The following is a 22,000-nucleotide window of genomic DNA, read 5'->3' on the forward strand; positions in this document are numbered from 1 at the left end:
ATCCCATTGGAAATACCAATAGGAGCGCGCGTGTAGCTAATCACACCTCCAGGTATAAGATCGAAGGACTATGTCATTGGCTCGATACTCATTGACGTCGCCAGCATCGCGGCCATTCATCTCTTACCACTACCTACGGTACTCATACATGAGGAATGAAATTAATCCACTCAACATTCACATATGCGCTAGCTCTGGCGTTCCTCAACTCCGCGAAAGTTTCAGCAACCAGATACAACCGGGCGACGCCATAGACAATCGCCAATGGGGTGATGGTAGCAAACTCCCATACCTGTAGTAGCTCCGTCATTTTACGTTTCACGAGCGTTTGTTACCGAACTATCATGCGACGGTTGTGTTTTTCCAACCCCTCCTTGTTGAAAAAAATACAAATACACTGTCCTCCAACGACCAAGCCTTACCCACGAAGCGATTGTTTCAAGGATTCAAAACGCCGCTGTGATACCAAAGAGAAGAAGGGAGCCTATTCTCCAAACAAGTCGCTCCATGTTCGTTTGGAAGTCGAAATTTCAGCCTGCAATTTGGATGGCTGTGGAGATCAATGTCGCAAGGCAAAGCAGGTACTCCTAAGAACCATAAGGGTTTGTCAGGAACCTGTCGTTCGGTATTCGTTGTATCGGACATGTAGGAGGGATGACTGGCATCTTCATGAATGCTTGCAAGTTTGCCGAGTATCCAGATCCGTTCTCATCGACAAAGTCAAGCGGATTCAGGTCCCAGTCTTGCTTGCCTGCCATTTCCTCGTTGGTATGGGATGAAGTATGCTTGTACCCCAGGTCCCGAAACGCCTTGACGGAGTGTTTCGCGCGAGTCCATTGACCCGCAGCGTAGTTAAGGGGAAATTCAGGCCTGATTATGCCTAGTATCATCCTAAAGAGAGCAGCACGCGTGTTAGCTAATGATCGTGTAATTTTCTTAGGGCATTCGTGATCACCCTACACGGGCTATATGGATGTTCCACTATGGAGAGTACAAGAATCATTCGCATAGCGAAAAGCATAACGTACCATAAAACACGTCGACCTACTAGCTGAATCCAGGTGTCTGTCGGCGCAGGGACATTCAAGTATAGCATCGTATATGTGCTGATGCCTATAGATACAAGCGAAACCCAGAGAATGTCAAAGGAACCACGATAATTAGGTTGTTCGACGCATCCTCTAACACGATAGGAATTGCCGTGCGGAAGAGTGCCATTTTTGAAGCCGTAGATCCCGAAGCGTCCACCATTATTTCCTGCATATTGTGCATTGGAGACGCTTATCAGGGACTGACAAATAGCAATGGACAAAACGAATTGCGTCAATAGTTTCGAACTAGATGAAACTCGAGACATGTCGATTGAGAGATCGAACACTGCCGACCTGCGACAAAGGAACAAAAAATTGGGAAATTACGCTCGCGAGACGGGAAGAGTCCTTGAATTACAGGCAGAAGAGGAGCGGAACAGAGTCTTCAAGATCACGTACGCAGCCTCGTACTTGGATCATCGCCCCTATCAGATAATTGCGCGATTGGCCAACTTTCACAATGCGGAACAGTCAATTGAAATTGTGTAACCATACGTACAGCAGGAGCGAGCAAGCACGGGCCATAGGTTCCGTGTTCTGATAGGGTCACTAAGCGCTAGCCGGGGATACACACCACGTGTAGTTTATCCTGCGCCGTGCATTTCCTCCCACATCACATGCTTTCTGCACCACCCTCCTTCCAATACTTTCAGAGATTCACGCATATTCTAGATGCCTTCCGTATTAACAATGCTGAAGCCCCTTTTCGGCACCGTCGTGGGGCTTCTCGGTATCTACCTTAGCTTCATCTCACTTCTCACGATCCCCAAGCTTCAAGACCACGTAATTTACCTACATAAAGTCACCTTGACTTGGTTCCAGGATGTCAACATCCCAGAGCAATGGGGTTTCCTTCGGAACCAGGTTACACCTTTTCATCTCAAAACATCTGATGGTGAGACGTTGCATGCATGGCATGTCCTACCTCTCGATGTATACCAACAACACGAAGCGGAGTTAATTGAAGAACCGACCGGTCTGTGCCAGAACGTCGAAAATAGCCTCTCATTCGAACTACTGAGAGATGACCCGACCGCAAAGCTGGTTATCTACTTCCATGGCGCAGCCGGCACTCTGGGTTCAGGTTGGAGACCTCAAAGCTATCGTGCTTTGTCCGCCGCGGTCCCGAACCTTCACGTCCTTGCGATCGACTATCGTGGATACGGATCGAGTTCTGGGTGGCCTTCCGAAAGCGGTATGCTTACCGATGCACTGACCTTGACCGAATTCGCAATGGGAACTGCACAAATACCTGCAGAACGCATTGTTGTGTTTGCGCAATCGCTTGGAACAGCTGTAGCCCTTTCGCTTTCGCACAAGCTGGCTCTAGAAGCACCCCCAATCCTTTTCGCTGGTACTGTTCTTGTAGCACCAATGGCCGATGTCGAAACATCTACGCAGACCTACAAAATCGCCGGCACTATCCCATTACTATCGCCTATGGCGGTTTATCCACCGCTTCTTACCTTTTTCAACAGATTCATCATCAGTAAATGGCCCTCAAAAGCCAAAATCGCAGATTTCATCCGCCATCTCGACAGTGCTGACAAGGACGGTCGCAGGAACAACTATGACATTACACTAATCCATGCTGAGGACGATTGGGATATGCCATGGATACACTCAGAGATTCTTTTTGCACACGCTGTTCGGTCAATGCGTGGCAACGCTGGCTTTACAAAGGATGTGTTCGAAGAAGAAAAAGCAAAAAGAAAGTTACAGCTTGGCGCTGGTGGATGGGTAGTGGAATGGTGGGGTGGGAATGGGATTGTTAGGGAACAGATTGTGAAACACGGTCTTCATGACCGTATCATGAGCTATCCAGTTGTGGGCTTGGCTATAGCCAGAGCGTTTACGAACACCGGCACATACCAACTAGGCGGAAAGGAGAGCTGACCTGATATATATATGGTTTAATGAGATTACAACTTCCTGTGGTCGCGCTTATTGTTGTCACATGTTTCTCAACAGATGGAAATGACCGTACTGCCACTTCAGTCCAATGCTTAAAGCCTCAGAAGAGCACAGTTCGTATCGCGAGTAATATGAAGCAGGGCTGCCTGAATCTATAGAGGGAGGCTAACGGGAACATGGGTGGTGGCAACGAAAAATGGACATCCCTGGGCGGTCATGCGGCAAGGAATATCTGCTGCGGCCGTTAAAGATGCTGCGCTAATAATCTTCTTGCGTAGGAGAGTGCCCTATTTTGATAGACATCAGGACTGGTCTGTGCGGAGGCGAGGTCTATGTTAATCCTCCAAACAATCGCCGCATCCTTTTCCCTCTTTTTTGCTCAAACGTTACGTATGTACCCTGCTTTGCACGAGACGAAGAAGCCTCTGGATACTCAGTCAAACTTTCTATCAAGCTCTGATCCGATGCATGGCGTGTGACGCCTTGAGTTGGCTCACTGGCTAGAAAAGCATCGGAATAAGCCAACCTTAGAACAGTGGATGGTGGTTGCGCAGTCGCTCAAGCAAAACTTGTTTTGACTTCAAGTAACAAGGCTTACTACCACAGTGCGACCAACCCGATTGCGCCAAGAGGCACCTCGGACCATTGACATCTCGTGAATCACGATGTCGCAACACGTGCGAAGTGGGATGGGAAACGCCCCCACATGACGTTATAAAAATAGAAAATCACCTGAGCTCACCACCTAAGAACGTGACCACTAGCAAACTCTGTAAATTAGCTAAGCAGGTTATTCTATTAGTTGTTCCCCTACCCAGCTAGCGTAGCAAACGCCTACAAATGCTTACACCAGGCGAATGCTCCGCAATGACCCGGTCGTAGCGAGCTCTCGTATTGAACGCGACTCAGCTCCTGGCCGCCTAGACTTTTCACGTCTGGCTCTTTCAGCGCAAGCCACTTTCTGGCACTTATAGGATGGATTATGGACGCCACAGCTGGGATAGCTGAATTGAGTTCGTTTTTGCTGCAGGCTAATTCCTGCAGAACGTTATCCTGATTGAATAGTTGCAATCTCGAGATACTATATAAGGTGAGTGAACGATGCTATTATGTTCCAAAGCATTGCAAATCAACAGCTAGGCGAGCCGCTACCTCTCTTTAGACATGCTGTACCCTTCGTTTTCCGTCGTTCTACTCTCGGCCCTTTCTCGACCTGTATTCGGTCAGGCTGACCCTGCCCCATCCTCGCTCCCCGACGATGTGTTACCAGCTGCAAACCTCACTTCAGACCCACTAGACAGAAACATCACCACTGTCGAAATTCCCGTTGCTGCAGTGCCTTCATTAACGAACACGTCCTCAAGCGACGAGACAACAACAGTCTCCTACTTTGAGATTGATGGTCTCAGAGAGCCACTCGCAGTCGTATATGGTGATGTGATCCTTTCAACCGTCCCCGATCTCCTAAACAGCGCCTCGAATAGCACCGAAAGCAAGGTTAAGCGCGCTTTGTCTATTCGGAGTACAGACAATGTCTGGCCCGGGGGAGTTGTGAACTACAAGTGGAAGTCAGAAGATGCCAAAGGGGCTGGACGGTTGGAAGCCTGGACCGACGCGACGAAAAGATGGACCAATATGCTGCCGTGGCTGCAATTTAAGGAGTTCCCACCGAGCGATACCCCGGAGGCGGACATTCTGACACTGGTGGATACAACCGGTCAATTTGCTTGCTTCAGTCCTATTGGTAAGCAATGGGGCGGGCAGATGATGCTGGACGACTCGTGCGGTGGAGCAGGTACCTACACCCATGAGCTGGGCCACAGTAAGTCCATCACGCGATATCATACATCCGATGGCTAATCATATCTAGCGCTTGGTCTCCTACATGAACATCAGCGCCCAGATCGCGACGACTACGTCACCATCCACTGCGAGAACGTCTGGGACTCAGCAGACGGCAGCCCAGCAGATTGTAGCCAAGCCTGCAGCGGCTACGGATGCAACTTTGTCAAAGTAGATCCCCAGTGGTACGATTGGTCTGGACCATACGACTCTCTTTCTTTGATGCACTACAGCCCCTACGAGTTCGCGAAGTCTTCTGGCCCAGCTATCGAAGCACGACCGGGCGTGCCTACGCCACAAGCGCACGCTTTCCCCACGATTCTAGACGCAAACCGCATATGTGAGCTCTATTCTGAGCAGTGCACCGGCGTTTGCGGAAATGGCAAGCTCGAACCGGGAGAGGACTGCGATGACGGCAACAACCTCGACGGCGATGGTTGCGCGGCGAATTGCAAAACACAGGCTCCATGCAATGTTGATTACTGCGACCCATGGAATGCAAACAGCTGCCACATCACGACGACGTGCACTGCGCTTGGTGGTGCAACGGAGGGTGGTCAGGGCAAGCACCTGTGCGCGTGCAGACATGGATACAAGGCTACAAGGTCCAACGATACGTCGGTTCAGGTGAGGCTACCGTGGGTAGAACAGGGTGGAAGGGTATTCGTCGACGCCGGCCTTGCGTGCGATACGTTGTGTGACGACTGGCAGTTGGGCAAAGACGGGTGCAAGGAGGTGAAGGAAGAACCTGTTTGTTACTGATTGCAATATAACGATCTCATGATCTTCTCTGGGTATTGAAATCTGAAACATGACACCTCATCCACGATAGAACCTCACGATGCTGCTTGTTTGACGCTGGAAGGTCTTGATCTCGTATGGTCAACTGAAGTTTAGACTCGTCTCAAAACCTTTAAGCCACATATATTAACCCCTCATACGGAAGAAGTAGATGGCAAACCCACCAACCACAAGGCATCCCGATTTTTGAGTTCACTTCCGTGCTTCAATGACTCAATAACTACGTCCACTTGCACTGTAAATCCACACCAAGTTTGTTAACATTTCGTTGTTGCAAACAGCGCGGCCCTTTCCCCTTGAGATGGAACGCCCTTCCAAAACAGCAGTGTGAGTCCATCAAATAGTCGCGTTTTGCAATTTTTCCATCTGAACTTTGGCTACACTTTTTGAGCAGCTAAATGTTCTTCACAGAAGACGAGGATAAGACTGCTGATTGAGGATTTGGATTTGGATCCGCAGGGGCTGCAGCATTTTGAGGATTGCTGCAAAATAGTTGCGGACCAAGACGAGGAGAAATGCGAGAATCAAAGCCAGGAGGACTGAGTCATGTTGGAATTTGATGGTTGCTGTCTCTAGTCGATGGGAAACGAGAATAGGTAGTTGTCTGCGCTTTACAGTTTATGTCTGCCCTCCCGCGACAAACTACCAATAACAACTATGTGCTCTCGTTTAAATACTCGATAGAAGTCTTGCAAGATTAGGGTTGCAATAGCATAACCACATTTTTCCTATCCACTAAGTACCTACTTGACACTGACGCTTCAAGCAGAGCGGAAGAGATGCGGCTGTCTAAAGCAAGAATAAAGTTATGTGTAGCGATACCTGATCGAAGCCTCGTGCCTTTCAAGTGGGTATGTGCATCGTATATTCACAAAACCCGGGTCCTGGCTCTTCTAGTGCACAATGTTCCCGCATTTCAGAATATATAAACACTGCACCCATTCTTATAGCACTTCACACTGGCTCAGAAACACCCCCCTGCACCACAATAAACTTGTCTTCACCTTCTACACTATAGAAAGCTTTCAGAGAAAACTACATCGACCTCTCGTGCACCTCTATCGAGACCGTACACATCGATACAATGGCAAGCAACAACACCATGACCAACACCACGACCAACACCACGACCAACACCACGATCAACACCACGATCAACAGCAACTATGCCCTGGTACTCACCGAGCTGGTCGACGCCGTCAACCACATCTTCGATCCCAAGTTTGACGTTCCCGCTACGCACATCAAGTTCCTGGACTTCCCGCCCGAAGTCCGCGCAAAGATCATCGACTACTCCCTCCTCGGTGACCTCGAGTCCGGCACCCTGACGAAGGCTATGCACCACGACAGCTTCTACAATCCGTGCTGCGTATGGAACTGGCCTGACCAGTTGATCGTCTGCGACAAGGCGAAGGAGTCTGATCTGCCGAATACGATGTTCCCCAAGTGGCTTCCGCACCTGTCGCTCACGAACCACCAGATGCGCGGCGAGGTCCTGGTTCACATGCTCAAGACCACGGACTGCATTACTCTGAAGTACAACAAAGACCTCGCAATCAAGATCGCGCCTCGGTTCATCAAATTCTTGCGGACTTTCCCTGCGAACGAGGGCTTCGAGGCCGACCGCAACCTCAACTTCCCGCATATACATTGGTACAACTACAACAATGACGGGAAAACTCTGGCATCCAACCCGGACGTGGATCTTATGCTGGCGTGCCCGAAGCTGGAGCGCGTCGGCCTGACGTGGCACTACAAGCGTATCAACTTCTTGCACCCTTACGAGGAGTACTGGACCCCGATGACGCTGGACCGATTTCTGTCCTGGTGGAAGCTTTCGCCCATGCTCGGCTGCGACAACCTCAAGCACGTCTACATCGGCGGCATCCACGCCCGATACGAGGAGATGGATAAAGACCAGATGCATACGATTGTTGAGTTCGGCGCGTGGCTACGTAAAGAGTTCGCAAAGAAGACGCCCAAGGGTCAGGAGGATATGAAGCTTGAGCACTAGAAAGACGTGAAGCCCGATGGTGAGGAGCATGCGAAGCCGGACGGTCAGAAGGTCCACGTGACCCTGCACCGCCGCTACGGCGCCTTCCAATCCTGGGGCCATGGTGAGGAGTTGTAGGCTCCTCCTGCGGGTGGATTCTTACTACGAATATCGATTTGTCACTTCGTTGATGCGGGGCGGAACCATATTGGTTCGAGGATTGACACATTCACGGACAGATGTCTTCTTTCTCTGATCCATGACACCAGTTTGTGGTGTTCCTAGCCGATTGGCGTTTGTTTTGAATTTCTTTTTCGTGGCTTCCAGTCCAAATCAGATTGGCATACGTACATGGAGCATGCTCCTAAAGATGAGTGTTGGCAGAAGCTAAATCATCAAATGAATTCACTTGTTCTATAATCACCTTGCTCATCACTTGTCTTCAGGTTGTCTGGCAAGCACTTTGGCTCATAGATCCCGTATGCTTCGCCGGGCACCGATTCTGATAGCTCGAACAGTTCGCGAATTAACGATGTTTTAAATAGGACGTGGTACTGCTTAGCTACCGTTCTCTATCACCCCTTCCAATCTCCCCACATTCTGTTCGGCCACGCCTCCGGCTTCACCGGCCTCTGCACCCGATTCATACACCAGTTCTGGAAATTTCGAATCTGCTTCCTCTCGCACCTACAACCCGTCCCACCCTCTTCGGCCTCTACCACACTCTCCCCAACCGGCCCTAGCACCTCGCTCTCAGGCAATTGCTTCCCCAGCGCGTTCGCGGGTGCGACAACCCACGGATCATGAAAGTACCCAAAATCTTCGAAATGGTGGAGTTCCTCTGGCTTCAGGAGCAACGCGGCCGCGAGCGCGTGGACCGACGCGTCGCCCCAGCGCTCAGTGTAAAACCCTCCCTTCTTATCCAAGAATTCGAAGAACTCGCGGTGCGCCTCGCTGCGAAAAAAATCGAGATCGCCAATTTCAAAGTTACTCCAGAAGTGGCACAAGTTCCACGAATCGCCCGAGGCGTCGTGCAGCGGCTGCGCGGCCTTCATCCAGCGCAGGCCCCACGGCATCCACGTCGGGCGGATGAAACCTTTCCAGAGATTGCTCGTCGCGATGCGCTTCATCGCTTTGAACTCGCTGACCGCGCGGAATAGCTCGGGGACCGTGTTGTCGAGCTCCCACAGCGCAATCGTGTACCCGTACTTCTTGCCACGCTCGCGCATCAGGCGGAACGGATCGTACGTGATGGCGCAGGAGAACTGCACGTGCGGCTCGACGCGCCAGTACCACTTGTACTGCTTGAGCGCGGGGACGTCGTAAAATTTCCCCGAGTAGAAGCGGCACATGTGGTGGTAGGACTCCATGTCGCCCTTGTGCACGCCCAGCGCGCCGTTCGCGCGGACGAGCTCGCTGCCCTGCGCATTGTCCATCCAGGAGGGGAAGCCGAAGAAGTCGCTGGATAGCAGCTCGAAGACCGTCTCGCCGCTCACGACGTCGCTGACGCGGTTCTTGAAGTCGGCGCTGAAGGGCTCGTTGTTCATGAAGACCACGGGGTAGTGGAACCAGCGGTTGAAGTGGTCCTCGAGCGACTGCAGGGATGTGAGGGCGCTTTCGATATCTTCATTGCGAGCCAGCATGATGATCGCAGCGTTCTCGCGCGGGGCTCGGGTGTCGGGCTCTGCGCACCCTACTTGGAAGACTGCATCCAGGTCCTCCGACGGCCGCGGGACATGGTAGTGATACTGGTGGAGAAGCACTTCAAGAAGAAGGCCGAGGAGGATTACCCCTAGAATTTGGTACTTGGTAGAGCGCCATCGGTGGCTACCGATGCGCGGGAGCATAGTCTATCGGTCGTAGAGCCGTTGGTATCGCCAGCGCATCGTCGATTCCTGCCGTTGCCTGTGTAGGACAGGAGGGACAGATTTCGCAAACGCGTCCCCACACTTGGGGCGGTGTTCATCTTTTATGTTTGAGCTGCGCCCGCCGAAAGAGCCGAAATAGGGGATCATCGGAGGTTGAGTGCACGGACGGTGAGATTCTAAAACGAAGGTGATGCGAGGAAGATTGCTTTTCTTGACCTATCACACGATGGCGCCGTGCCTCATGCCCATGATGGCAATACTTCGCCGGGATCGCGTTCCCCTAGTATCGAAGGGTTCTTGTGCTTCATCAGCATGGAATCGTGATCTGTCTCATGTAGAGAATGGCGCTGGCCACGTAACACTGTCCTGAGGTGATGGGGCTGTCGGCACCGCGTTGGCACAGAGCCAAGCTAGACTGTCTCTAGACGCCTAGCAGACCCGCTTACCCGAACCTGTAACTTAGCCACAAGCATTATTGGATTACACATCACAAGCGCGTCCGCCTGAAATGCCACTGCGAAAGCTTGTGTCATTCAGCTAGGCAGGCATGTACAGGCGAATGGCTAGTTGTAGAAGCGTACGATATGTGACCTGGCAACACGTACGTCTATCCATATTCTTGTATTCACACTATGAGATACATAGACTTCCTGTGTAATTTGGTTTGGTTGGGCAGTTTGCGTACTGTATGTAAATCCTGTCAGTCCGGACAGTATATCTTCGGAGCATTTTGCCAACTATCTGGGGTTAGCAACCGTCGCGACGTGGACGGCATCCTTCAGAAATGGCATAAATAGCTGCCTCGATGTGGATTTAGCTTGTGTTGGTTGTGATCGTATGGGATCAAAATCATAGCATCCCTCATACTGGCAGAGGGCGAACAAGGGAGAAGCAGACAACGACACACCCTGGGCTGGGCGTTCTGCAGCGGCCTTTCATGCATTGGCCTGCGGTCTGTCGTCGCTCTTGTCAGAGCATCTCTTGTCAGAGGCATCGCCGTCGCCTGTCCACTCATTTCGAACTTTCCGGCGGAGCGGATACTGGGTGGTCTTGAGACTGCCACAGCGTATCGTCGGATATCAGACTGTAGTGAAAATACATGGCGAGTTCCTTTTGCGTTGAAATAGGAGGGCCGGAAATGGGAGGAAGCCATCGTTGTCATCCTGTCTTCAGGAACGTACTTGATATATCTCGACAATGCGTCGACTTGCAAGGCAGTGAGAGGAGCCTCCTGTCGGACCAATATCATCAAACCCATATGAAATTACCGTGCCTGGGAAGGCACGCCCAAACGATGTGTGTCGGACGGGCTATAGGTGTACCAAGGCATTCTGAAAGATCACGTCTTTTGGTAAGTTGCTTTGAAGGCGCGCCTGTTGCTACAATATCAGTTGTCGCCGGCATTCTCGCACTCGTATGGCGGGCTCTACGTTGTTCTATCGCGCCTTCTTCGGTGGGGAATGCGATCCCCTGCAACAAGAAGACGTGTCCATACATCTTTCATCATGTATTTGTCTTGCAAAGCGACAGCATTTCGTATCGATGAGGCTTAAACGCATTGCTGTTCTTGTCGTTGCACGTTTTCCCTCCCTTTCGTCCTTTCCTGGCAACACTTCCCGAAGTGGCACCGAACCCCGGCATGACAGCTCAGGTCGATCTACTGGTCATCGGAGATACTGCGAAGTCATTGGCGACCCTTTGCGCGCAAGTCTTGGGACGAGAAGACACTGCCTCCACCTGCGAGACGTGTTCAGGTTGGGCTGTATTGAATACAGACCGGTGACCAATGGCGCGAGTTTGAAACGCCCGATGCGAGGAATACGATGGCTTACTACGTTAGCTCGACCAAGCCCCCGCGCAAGTCAACCTCACGGCCGCCTCACACCTCCGCATGATACGGGAGAATGCGACATGGCGATTCTACGGCGTTTTCGTTGTCCCACCGACATGTATAAAGATGCGCATGATATGGCCATGTGATGATGATATACACTTACCTGCAGCACTTACGCATCGCAGATTGAGAGCAACATCTCCGGATTCGTTACTTCAAGCACGATGAGCACCATTACCCTCACAGCGCAGCAGCTAGACGAGAAGCCGCCTGTCGACATGTCGATGTTGAGCGACCAGGACAAGAAGGAGCTCGTTATCGCGGACACCGAGTCCGTTGTCAGCGGCATCACAATCGACGGCGCCGAGGCCGCCTTCACGGCGGCCAGATCGTACCACATCCACGCGAAAGGAGTTCCCGTCCTGCGCCTGCCCGCTCCGCCCTCGGAGCTCGTCACCACCGTCAGCAACTTGGACGGCAGCATCGCATACCAGTCTACACGCGAGCGGCGCAGCTCCGGCAACTGCGTGCTAACCGATGCCGAGGGCCACCCAAGCATTGCGACGCAGTACTTCTTCGGCCCCGGCAAGGACCCTGTTCTACGACGTGTCGACGTAGAGGACGGCGAAGATAATGTCATCAAAACCGTGTCCAAGTGGACGTCGCGGGCCCAGAAGTTTTTGCTGCGCGACGGCCGCACGTTCGATTGGGAGTACAAGAAGGAGAAGGGTTTTGGGGGACAAGGGACGAAGGGCACGGCGCTGGTCCTGACAATGAACGGTAGAAGGATAGCGGCGCTGATTAGAAACGAAGAGACAAGGACGCCTGGCAGCAAGAGTTGCAGCGCAGGGAATGGTGGCGAGCTCGTGCTGGGACAGGAGGTAGGCGGTAAGGAGGGCATCAGCGAGGAGCTTGTCATTGCGACAGTGCTGCTGATGCTGAAGAAGGAGATTGATCGCAGGAGAACGGTCCAGTTCATGATGATCGCGGCAGCCGTCTCCGGGTAGTCGGTCGTCGGCTTTCCCTTCGTCGCATTCAAGACTTGTTGATCCCTTTCGTTCTGACTGTGCATTTATTGGTACACCATTCTAGACAATTGACCTGTATCTATCGTCGCAAGTTACCAGCTCTCAGCTGTCAGTCCTAGCCTATCACCGCTTGTCCCCCTATTCCGTTGGCCAACGGTCGAGCACCGAAGGCTACCATGACATTCCACCCCACCAAGCTTGTCTGCGTATCCAGCATCCTAGGCCAACTCAGCCCCCAGTACACCAATTGACAGGCTACCAACTGACCAGACACTTCGCTAACCTAGATCCCTCTGTTATGTTGAGGACCGGCTCCATAGTGAACTCCGCATGAGCATCATCTGCAGAAACAGGCCACAGCGTCTGCATAGTTGTTCACTGAAATATACCTTTATATACTAAGAACAGATTGAGTAGCAGCCACGAAGGTCTCCTACTTTCCATGGGCTTCCGTATGTACGATCGAGCAGATTCTCAAGTCAAATATTGCCACGAAAACTACCTCTGTCATACTGCATATATCAATACACCCTCTTTGCACTGTGCAATTTGAACCCGAGGCCATGGTCACGTCACGTGATATACGGCAGGCCTTTGCATCTTGCACACGTGTGTACCAACTCCACCAATCCCAGTATACATGATGCAGGACCAAACCAGAGCATAGATGAAAGAGTGCATGTGCAGTTTTTTGTAGCGGAAATAATGCCTCCCCGTATCCTAACGGTCCGAAGGCAGGCACGATCCTGTACCCACTTCTTGGCAGCAGCCTCAACTGGTGTCGCACGCGTCAGCGCCAGCAGTCTTTCCCTTTCTATCTCAGTGAAAGTCCCAGTATTGGACGCAATGAAAGGCAGACACTTTATTGGCCGTGTCTTACACGTCCTCCTTGTTCTCTCGCTCATCTATACCCTCCTCCGTTTGCTTTACTGGAGTTTCTCGCGCTTAGCCGACGACGCGCAACAGGGCAACTTCGCACCGCATCCTGCGAGCGATGTTGATAGCGCTGAGCCGGAGAAGCTGAGTCCGCAGAAGATTGTACGCTCTCCTGCCGTGGGACGCGAGAGGAGATTTACTGACGCCATTAGGCTGAGTCCCTGAACACGCTCTGGCTATCTTACGACCTGGACCATTGCCGCAATGTATGCGAGGCGTCGAGAGTCGCTTGCCGATTGAGAGATTGCTGGTATGTGCAGGGTGTCAAGAGTTGGGATTGAGAGACGTGAAAGAACGAGATGTGTTATCGATACGCACGGCAAACGCCAATGCGATGCTGTTAGCGAAACGCGCGTGGACGACGCACGAAGGCGCACGTGGCGAGGATGCGATTGATGGGACTTGTCGCATTGAGTTATTGTCGCCTTTGGAAGGAACTCTTGGAGAGCGATTTTGAGGAGTCCGATCGAATTCCTTGTCCTGCTCTGCGGTCCGCCTGAAGGCACTCGGATGTGGTTCAAAATGTTGTTCCGGAAGGACAACAAGAAAGACGAACTTCTTTGAAGAGCATCGACCTCAGGGTGGGCATGGAACGCCCTACGCTTTGTTGTGCTATGGACAAAGTTGGCCACCGACTTCTTATCTAGGGCCGCACATGCGCTGCAAGTGCGACTGTTCTCGAACGACCATGGAAACGATTCAAGGAGCCGCCAGAAGGCTCTTATAACAGATGTCTAGATGCTGCAAGCATCATGATTTCGTGCTCTGGTCCTACCTCAGTCCAAACAGTGTGCCTTCCTTTTCCGGAAATACTCGTTAATTTTCCAGCCCTCAGCGTCAACAGGCCACGGGCCTGCACGCGTGTACTGTACAATCAGTATTTGACTACCAGAGATACCATTCTGGGTACCTGAGTGACCAAAGATCATCACAACAGTTCCAGACAAACACCCGTATTGTCACGCGTGGAGCGCAATTTCGCGGGCGAGAGCTTTATCATCAGTAATAGAAAATCTCCGCGTCACTAAACGAAAACGGCACACCACACACCGAATTGACTCACCCGAAACACCGGAACAAGAATCTATATACTAACTGAAGATGTGCAAACAAGCGAAGACTGGATACACCGATTGTGCCCACGTCTACACAGACGGCGATATCGAATTCTGTGCGCAAGCGCTTCACCCAGACATGTCTGCGACGAGGTGAAGATCTACTGGAACGACTTGAAGTTCCCCGGCAAGTGCATTTGGTGCCAACAGCACGACAGGGAGAAAGGGAGGATGAAGACACCGGGTGGGGGGAAGAGCAAGGCAAGGCCGGACTGGCTGAAGTGAGCGGCGCTGCTCGCTGTGTTTGTTTTGTTGTCCGGGTGCGTTGGCTCTATCATTCAGGCGTCTGCTGTAAACTTACCGCCACGTAGCATTGTTTGAGCTGTTGTTGAATAACGTTTCTGCTCCTGGGCAGGAGCAAGCTTTCGGGGATTAGCCTGACTTTGACACGAGTTCTATGGAAACCGACGATACCTCGACTTACCAGCACCGTTCTACAAGCTGGTACCGTTCATCTTCGCCTTCTCCTTTTGTATCGATCTCCCAATCCCCAATGTGTACACTACGATACGTCAAATGGCCAGACTGCCCGCATCGAGCATGTTCACACATCGCACCTTGCCCCGTTGTCAAAGAGGGCAAATTCTGCGAAACGTGTTTGACTGGAAAGCCGATACGTTATCAACGAATCAGTGTGCGGCATATAACGAACAACATTGGCGATGACAGCTTGGGTCAGCTTTGTTTCCCAGATGGCACCATTGTGGATAGGGGTAGCTTGCGATGCGAAGCATGTCGATTGGGTCGACCGCAAGTGGGTCGGTCCTTTACACACGGAAGCGAGCGTGAAGCTCTGCTGGGTAGCGAGGGTGCCGCTGGATCCGGAGATGCTACGGAAATTAATAGCGTTAGATATCTTGCAGGTGTTCGCAACTGGTTTGGAAGAGGGAAGTAATTGTGTACACGAAGCAATATCTGCATGCGATCTATTTCATTGAGTGTATCTGAAACGCAGTAAAGACCGGCTTGAATGCCAACAGGATCTCTCGACTTCACAAGATACCTTGCGTGACGACATCAAATGGACCTTCGACAATTACTCAATTCAAGTGGACTCCGAAAACATGTCCCACGGAGTAATAACGTAGAGTGAAACCACAGTGACATACCAATGTGAGTCCCCTCATTTGAAGCGACACATTACATCTGTGGAAAAGGCCAACAGCAGCGCACAAACCTACACCGTGCTGCAATCCTATTACTTTATTAAACCACACACAACTAATAACCATCAACAACCATCAAAGGACCATGCCCATTATTCAAAATGAGCGATCCTCCTTCCAGTCAATCGTGTCTGCACTCACGCCCACATCCGAACACCACACACTATATCCCCTACCTCCCGAGATCCGCCACATGATCTATGCCTCAGCCTACGCCCCCAATACCCGCTCCCGCTGCACATCCATCGCTCTCAACCTTGCAAACCCATCCCACTGGCTCCCGTCCATCTGCTCGCTGAATCGCGCAACATACATCGACGCCGGCCTGTGGTACATCTCTGCAGCCTGCTTCAACATCCCTCTCCCCTCCGCTTCCCAATCCCTGAAACAATTTTCCCGCTTCCTCTCAACATTCCCTGGCTCCTCCGGCTTCGACGCTGTCCGCCGTCTCGAGGTCGAGTACTTCGATCTCGACCTCCGGCGCCACGACCGCGTGCAGCGTGCCGCGCTGTGGAAGTTTCTGGGAGAGTGCGGGAGATTGAGGGAGTTGACGCTGCAGTTCCGCGTGATGAATTTGCTGGAAGCGAACGTGAGTTGTTACGATGTCGTTATGAGTGATCTCAGGCAGGAGGATGTGGATGGTATGTCACATCTGCGGTCGTTGAAGGATGTGGTCGAAGCGTGCGGGGTTGATAGGCTGTTTGAGGTTGAGCTTGGGGAGCTGAGGACAATGTATTTGGAAGTGTGGCCTACGACGTTGGCGGAAGGGGTGGAAGAGGTGACGGGGAGGAGCGCAGTTGTGTTGATGGCGATGCCGCTGATTGAGGAGTTGGTAGGGTACTTGAGGGAAGGATTTGTGGCGCGCGGGAGGGAGGTTGAAATTGTGATTCAAGATTTGTTCGCTTCGGGGATGAGGCGGAGGGAGAGTTGAGTGGTTGAATCTGAGTTTAGTTCGCCGCGGAATTAGGTTGTGTGATATTGTGACTTGCAAAAGTTTCTGTACCACCTTTCCATGGGTCGGAGGCACTTATCTATAGACTTCTAGCAATTCATGACTCGTAGATTGTTGATTCATCGCTCCTTATAGGTTAATTCACCGTAGTACGCTTATTTTGACACTTTGGTGCCCTGTATAGGCTAAAATAGAACTCAAAAAGGTTAAAACAAGCGTATCACAGTGAACTGACCTATAGGGAGCGATGTATCAACAGTCCACGAGTCATGAGCCGAGGGAAGCTCTAGATTTCCATGGTAAAGTGGTACAATTACTTTTGCAACGCACCGATAAAGTCAGCTAGCATGACCACGACCCCCACTTGTACGCGATTATCTCGGAACTTATAGTTCAGTCACATGGTGTGCTCTGGGACTGCCATTTATTCTCCGACATCGCTCGCACGCACGCACGCACACGCTTTCTTCAGCTGCTTCAGCTTTTTGAGATGCTGTCTCGGCTCGCCCCCTATATACAAACATCACACACTCAAAATCGAATATATGATACCCATTGCAAGGCCACACGCGCGAAAAGCTGTCTTGTCGACCCAGCTCGAGAGTGTAAGCTGAGCGGCGCCGGTCTCATCACTCCCGTGGTTCCAAGAATTGTATGCGATGGCAAGATTGCGAGCAGCAACATCGGTTGCTGCTGCTGCCATGATGAGTATTATCAGCGGCCTCACACTTGCTTCACTATATAAAGAAGTAGGTATGATCATGCGAAGGTAGGCAACCATAGGCCAGAAGGTTGTATTGATCTCGGTGATTGCAGGTATGAAGGGAAGATAGCCCATGCCGAAGATGAAGTAGCTCACTAGACGTGACTATCGCTTCCGCATGTTGAATAATTTGACATCCAGGATAATTTAGAGACCGAAGACTACGGACGGGACCGAAGGGTAACACCAAAGCATAGGAGCCCAGACTGGTCGCTCGATGTGATAGGTGTATTCGGTGTCGCACCATGCTTGCGTCGAAAGAAGCGACAATGCTGGATATTGAGTGAAGCCTGCAGCGATGACAATGTGAAATAGGACCACGTAGCAGGACATTTAGGTAGGGTTTTGTGGATTGTCCAACTCTTCTCCGGTTCTTTCCACCGTCAGACCGTTGTAATAGATACGCAGGCGTTGTTTGTGGTTGCGACTTGCTTTCTAAGGTAGCCTGCCGCTCCGGGTTGTGGTACCTAGAGTGCTGACCATGCGATTCTCTTGATGATAAAACTGTGGGTCGTCTAATCTTCAGGACAAGTGGTACAATGAACCGGAGGACAGATACATTGATGATGTTGATAATGAAGGTTTTTGGTCTCGTGAAGCCGAATCCGTAGGTGGGTTTCTCTTCTTACGTTTGGCTTGAGTGTTGATATTGACTTGTAGAGGTATGTGGTCTGGACAAGTGAAGTGAGATGGAAAATGTACGTATGTTTAGTACCAATTCAGTGAACATCAGCATGAAGTTGATGCCTATGTGGCCACGATGTGGTACCGTGGATGATCTACGGCAATTCAGCTGCAAACTACTCATCGTATACAAGCCTACGCAATTAAGCTGCACCGGAAGCATTAGACTTCGCAGAGATGTAGCATCTTCAGCAAACTAATTGGGAAATAGGATTTCCATATGTTCCCATATATCTTCGACACGAAAAGGCAGTACCAGATGGCAGAGCTAGCGGAATTGTGAACTGCGGCGACTAATGACAGCCAACTTCGATGATTCTACGTCCAGCTCCCTAGAGTATTGAGAGATTCCGCGGCAATAACGGAATCGAAATTTAGCCACAGAAGGTACTGTGGTGACGTGGTGATCTCAGAGTTTCCAAAGGATCCAGGTCACGTGTGCAGCCTGGGTCGAGGGTTAGCCGCGATGCCACTTGATGGCTGAGCATCTAGATGTGCGAACCAGACAGTCGCATCGGAACACTTCTTGCTTACTTCCGATGTCCAAATGTGCTTCGCCATGTGAATTCCATCGATTGAGGTGCAGAGGCATCGCACATCAGCGTTCGGGGCTGGTAAGCTCGCCGCAAAGTTGTTGAGGGATGGCTTGGCGCATTTCGGTTTCCAAGTGTTGATCTTCGCCTTGTCACGACAGAGTTGACATGTGGCTAGGTGGACGGGTGATGATACCAGGAGGTAGTGGAAGGTCGGAGCGATCGGATGTCACGCCACGTGCTTCTCAGTCGGAAGGCAGCTAGCGTTATGCATGTCAGCCAGTCCAAGACGGCAAGACCCCGCTTGTTCTTCCTCCCTAAAATATCAACTCTAATAGATGTCTCCTAACAGTAGTTGTGCCAACGTCAACGATTGTAGAATATAGCTTTCAACCGGATTGCATCGGAAATTCAATCCATTATATTAGGTACAGATTCAAAAATTAAAACAAGATGTTTCACATGTCCAGAACTAGGTCGAGATGCAGTCGAAGGAATTGACTACCCTTAATGAACACCCGCCCGAATGTTCCAATCGTTGCTTGCAAGTAGCTTGGAGGGGAATTATTTAATTGCCGCATTACACCTGCGGCACGGGCTGAGGATGAGATTCGGGATCGGTGGTGCTCGTTGAGTCGTGCTTCTTGTGGTGGAGAATCTTCTCTTTCATAGCACTACTGTACGTCAGAGGCGATGCGGAAACGATGGCAGTGTGCTGGCGCTGCTTACGTTGTTCTGTGAGTCTCGCTAACTTCACGACCCTTGCGGATTTCAGAGAAAACAAATGCTCCCTGTGCCGGCCAATTAGCATGATGGACATCTCTAATGCACCAAGCGGTACTGACAAGGATAGCGCTCAGCATCCAGCACATAGCGCCGATGAAGAGGAAAGCAAGAATAGTCCGCCAGGTTCGACATCCTGCAGATCCGATAGTGGCAACAGTCACGTTAGGAACCGTCCAGAATCGACCCCAATAGAAGCCCCAGTAGTTGTAGTACCATGCAGAGGAACAGGAACTGTTGAGCTGCGGAGAGAGTCAGCTACCTATGTTAAGTGGATAAGATGCTTCACCAGCACTTACGTTTGCTAAAAGCGCAAATGCTATGATTGAGCAGATGAAAAATATAATGTCAATAGGAAAAGCGTAGAAGGAGTATTTCGCGGGCACGATCAGAAGCAAAGCAAAAATAACTTCCAGGACAGAGATGACTTCGGCATAGATAAGACGACTATTCGCATGCGCGTTTGCGAGGTTCAGGTAATAAAAGAAGCGACCTAAACAGGCCACGACAATGACGCCACTGGCGAATGCACCAAAGCGAAGAATTACAGACGCGACTTTAGAACCAGTCCCCATGGCTGTGTGAAAGGAGTAAAGTAAGACTGTGGAGTAAAGTAAGACTGAGTGTTGCTTGATAGGTCCGTATGAGGATATGATGGCGTAGATTTTGGATCGTTACATCAGAGAATATCCCAGGTCTATATACAGCAATCCCAAAACCCTTCTGCGAAAAAGAATCCTAGATCGGTCATGATCACGCGCGACGGTCCAATGAGGCAAATCATGCGTGCGAGAGGGGGTAGTAGTGCTAATTGTGTTGAATTGTGAGCGTGGACTGGTTCTGTAGACGCACGAAAAGTTAGTGATCCACGGAATACATGCTCAGCTAAACGCATATTGGCTGATTAATAGACTCAGACCATACTCTCCAACAATTAAGCTGAGTTGTCATATGACAGTTGATAACCGTGGTCTGACGTTGCGTCATGTTTCACGTGCCCGAGCGAAAGAACAAAGGACCGAGAACTTTCCTCCACACAAAATGATGCACTAAATGTGTGGTATAGCTGAAACCGGAACTTCAGAATCCTGCGCAGGCCTAAATCGACTCTGAGCACCCCGCCTGTTTCAAAACATTGGCGAAACTAGAATTTTCGGCGTATATATCGACTTCACGTTCATGAGAGACGCACTGTTGGAAGCGAAGGGATGCCTAAGTACGCCGCTGAATCTGATCAACACGTGGAAATCGCCAAGTAGGGCGAGCGCGGGTGGCTAGTTTGGAAGCCTTGCATGGCAAGATGATTCGTGTCATTTGAAGAAGATGTGGTGATGTGCTCGGCAGGGATTACAGTTACAGTTTTCGTTCTTGGCATGTGACGAAGAAAATGGTGTTTCTCTTGAAGTGCATTGCTCGTAATTTCGCGCTTGATGTAGGAAAAGCTTTTGTGCTTGATGTAGACGGATTCCTCATATGCACTCACTTTTCAAACTTGCATCCATGTCATGCTCTCCATCCGATGGCTATAATATGTCCCCATGTTTTATCTACCAATACCATCATGTGTTAAACTTTTGGAGATGATGAATTCTCATCGATGGTTGCCATAATAATTGTCAGAAAACCCTTTGTAGTCGTCCATCCTATGGACATGGCATTCAGCGTAATTTCGGTCGTTAATAGTAAGATGTGTGTACCGGCAGAGTACACAGTAATACTCCTTTCCTTGAATACGCTCATATTGCGCATATGCCACTAGTCCCAATGATCGGCGGGCATGACTCCATCCCAAGACCGACACCAATTCATGTCCCAGAAATTCTTCTCCCAGTTGAGAACTTGGCCAATTTAACGTGTACGTGTAATCTTGTGAGAACGCAGTTAGCGAAGGCTCAGCGATCTATAAGAGGGTATCGCGTATAAGGTTGATCACATTGCTTATGTAAGTTCGCAATGTTGAGAAGCAAGAAGATAGCCTCATGGCCTGTCGAATGTTGGATTGGTCAGGAGGTAGTAAATATTTCCCTGAAAACTCATGTGGGCAAAGAAGAATTGGTTGGGGTGAACAGGAGTTGGAAGGGCCTCTGGATCGATATGATGGTGTACAAGTGATCCTATATCGATTGATATTGCTGTAATGATTCTTCTCTGGTTTGTCAATCATTCAGTACATATGTAGTTGAAGGAATGTAGAAGCCAAGTCATTAGCATGCTCATTCGCCCCGACCTCTTTACTGTTGTTTCTCTTTGTTTCCGTCAAATTATTAATAGATGGAAATGATACCCTTAGCATAGAAAATCAAAATAGGACCGAGAGATAAGATCTAGTCAGAACCAGCCAATCCTACAGCTCTGAGACGACTCGTTCTATCATTCTTACTTCTCATCTGCCATCTGGGGGAGGACTTTTGTGTGCAATCAAGTTATAATTACCGCTAGAGGCGTCGGGGACTGGGCTTCCATCGCCCATGGCCTAGAAAGATATCGATGATATGAGCGAGATGGTATGAGGCTGTAATAGGATGTAATTGTCAGTCTGAGTATCTTTTCTCCCCTACAAATGGATGTGGCCGAAAGCCTGCAGCGTCTCCCTGCATGCACAGTGAAGATACTTGCGGGATTGGACAAAGGAAAGAAGTGTAGCCGCGCTTATAATTGTGTGTAAGCGGAGAAGAAGAAAACACACGCATCTGCCTG

At 50.5% G+C, this 22,000-nt stretch overlaps 9 protein-coding genes across 9 annotated transcripts; 6 read left to right on the plus strand and 3 right to left on the minus strand.

The window, feature by feature from the left end:
- Positions 1-346: 346 nt before the first annotated feature.
- CC84DRAFT_1158379 (uncharacterized protein) lies at positions 347-1,357 on the minus strand (the record flags this gene model as incomplete). Its single annotated transcript, XM_018177049.1, has 2 exons — positions 347-891; positions 1,029-1,357. The coding sequence occupies 2 exons, from the start codon at positions 1,355-1,357 to the stop codon at positions 588-590; spliced, it is 633 nt and encodes a 210-aa protein (XP_018029141.1). The 3' UTR covers positions 347-587.
- Positions 1,358-1,725: 368 nt separating this feature from the next.
- On the plus strand, positions 1,726-2,995 carry CC84DRAFT_1169920 (alpha/beta-hydrolase). Its single transcript, XM_018179789.1, has one exon. The coding sequence runs from the start codon at positions 1,782-1,784 to the stop codon at positions 2,985-2,987; it is 1,206 nt and encodes a 401-aa protein (XP_018029142.1). The 5' UTR covers positions 1,726-1,781; the 3' UTR covers positions 2,988-2,995.
- Positions 2,996-3,883: 888 nt separating this feature from the next.
- CC84DRAFT_1264769 (zincin) lies at positions 3,884-5,670 on the plus strand. The gene is made up of 2 exons (XM_018185333.1): positions 3,884-4,827; positions 4,876-5,670. The coding sequence occupies exons 1-2, from the start codon at positions 4,170-4,172 to the stop codon at positions 5,607-5,609; spliced, it is 1,392 nt and encodes a 463-aa protein (XP_018029143.1). The 5' UTR covers positions 3,884-4,169; the 3' UTR covers positions 5,610-5,670.
- Positions 5,671-6,698: 1,028 nt separating this feature from the next.
- CC84DRAFT_1132278 (uncharacterized protein) lies at positions 6,699-7,545 on the plus strand (the record flags this gene model as incomplete). Its single annotated transcript, XM_018175929.1, has 1 exon — positions 6,699-7,545. A coding segment is annotated over exon 1 (813 nt), but the record flags the coding sequence as incomplete, so codon positions are not given.
- Positions 7,546-8,058: 513 nt separating this feature from the next.
- On the minus strand, positions 8,059-9,868 carry CC84DRAFT_1169923 (glycosyl transferase). Its single transcript, XM_018179790.1, has one exon. The coding sequence runs from the start codon at positions 9,486-9,488 to the stop codon at positions 8,217-8,219; it is 1,272 nt and encodes a 423-aa protein (XP_018029145.1). The 5' UTR covers positions 9,489-9,868; the 3' UTR covers positions 8,059-8,216.
- A 1,699-nt stretch (positions 9,869-11,567) lies between these two features.
- On the plus strand, positions 11,568-12,350 carry CC84DRAFT_1223526 (uncharacterized protein; the record flags this gene model as incomplete). Its single annotated transcript, XM_018183499.1, has 1 exon — positions 11,568-12,350. One exon carries the CDS (start codon positions 11,568-11,570, stop codon positions 12,348-12,350), a length of 783 nt encoding a protein of 260 aa, XP_018029146.1.
- Positions 12,351-12,891: 541 nt separating this feature from the next.
- Positions 12,892-13,824, plus strand: CC84DRAFT_425556 (uncharacterized protein). The gene is made up of 2 exons (XM_018186178.1): positions 12,892-13,409; positions 13,460-13,824. The coding sequence occupies exons 1-2, from the start codon at positions 13,077-13,079 to the stop codon at positions 13,586-13,588; spliced, it is 462 nt and encodes a 153-aa protein (XP_018029147.1). The 5' UTR covers positions 12,892-13,076; the 3' UTR covers positions 13,589-13,824.
- Positions 13,825-15,672: 1,848 nt separating this feature from the next.
- On the plus strand, positions 15,673-16,574 carry CC84DRAFT_1169927 (uncharacterized protein; the record flags this gene model as incomplete). The annotated part of the gene is made up of 1 exon (XM_018179791.1): positions 15,673-16,574. A coding segment is annotated over one exon (847 nt), but the record flags the coding sequence as incomplete, so codon positions are not given.
- A 2,348-nt stretch (positions 16,575-18,922) lies between these two features.
- On the minus strand, positions 18,923-20,147 carry CC84DRAFT_1264775 (uncharacterized protein). Its single transcript, XM_018185334.1, has 4 exons — positions 19,603-20,147; positions 19,366-19,545; positions 19,250-19,311; positions 18,923-19,194 (listed from the first exon to the last, which is right to left on the minus strand). Exons 1-4 carry the CDS (start codon positions 19,876-19,878, stop codon positions 19,101-19,103), a joined length of 612 nt encoding a protein of 203 aa, XP_018029149.1. The 5' UTR covers positions 19,879-20,147; the 3' UTR covers positions 18,923-19,100.
- Between the last annotated feature and the right edge of the window lie 1,853 nt (positions 20,148-22,000).

Source organism: Paraphaeosphaeria sporulosa (genome assembly GCF_001642045.1).
Source record: "Paraphaeosphaeria sporulosa strain AP3s5-JAC2a unplaced genomic scaffold CC84scaffold_17, whole genome shotgun sequence".
NCBI lineage: Eukaryota > Fungi > Ascomycota > Dothideomycetes > Pleosporales > Didymosphaeriaceae > Paraphaeosphaeria > Paraphaeosphaeria sporulosa.

What these genes read in the sequence shown, in the direction of transcription:
- CC84DRAFT_425556 (XM_018186178.1), top strand. Translation starts at nt 13,077, where the DNA reads ATGCCTCCCCGTATCCTAACGGTCCGAAGGCAGGCACGATCCTGTACC. An exon ending in AGCTGAGTCCGCAGAAGATT is followed by an intron (nt 13,410 to 13,459) that starts GTACGCTCTCCT and finishes TGACGCCATTAG; the next exon opens with GCTGAGTCCCTGAACACGCT.
- CC84DRAFT_1264775 (XM_018185334.1), bottom strand. Translation starts at nt 19,878, where the DNA reads ATGGGGACTGGTTCTAAAGTCGCGTCTGTAATTCTTCGCTTTGGTGCA. An exon ending in CATTTGCGCTTTTAGCAAAC is followed by an intron (nt 19,546 to 19,602) that starts GTAAGTGCTGGT and finishes CTCTCTCCGCAG; the next exon opens with CTCAACAGTTCCTGTTCCTC. An exon ending in GGATGCTGAGCGCTATCCTT is followed by an intron (nt 19,312 to 19,365) that starts GTCAGTACCGCT and finishes TGGCCGGCACAG; the next exon opens with GGAGCATTTGTTTTCTCTGA.
- CC84DRAFT_1169923 (XM_018179790.1), bottom strand. Translation starts at nt 9,488, where the DNA reads ATGCTCCCGCGCATCGGTAGCCACCGATGGCGCTCTACCAAGTACCAA.
- CC84DRAFT_1264769 (XM_018185333.1), top strand. Translation starts at nt 4,170, where the DNA reads ATGCTGTACCCTTCGTTTTCCGTCGTTCTACTCTCGGCCCTTTCTCGA. An exon ending in CACCCATGAGCTGGGCCACA is followed by an intron (nt 4,828 to 4,875) that starts GTAAGTCCATCA and finishes AATCATATCTAG; the next exon opens with CGCTTGGTCTCCTACATGAA.
- CC84DRAFT_1169920 (XM_018179789.1), top strand. Translation starts at nt 1,782, where the DNA reads ATGCTGAAGCCCCTTTTCGGCACCGTCGTGGGGCTTCTCGGTATCTAC.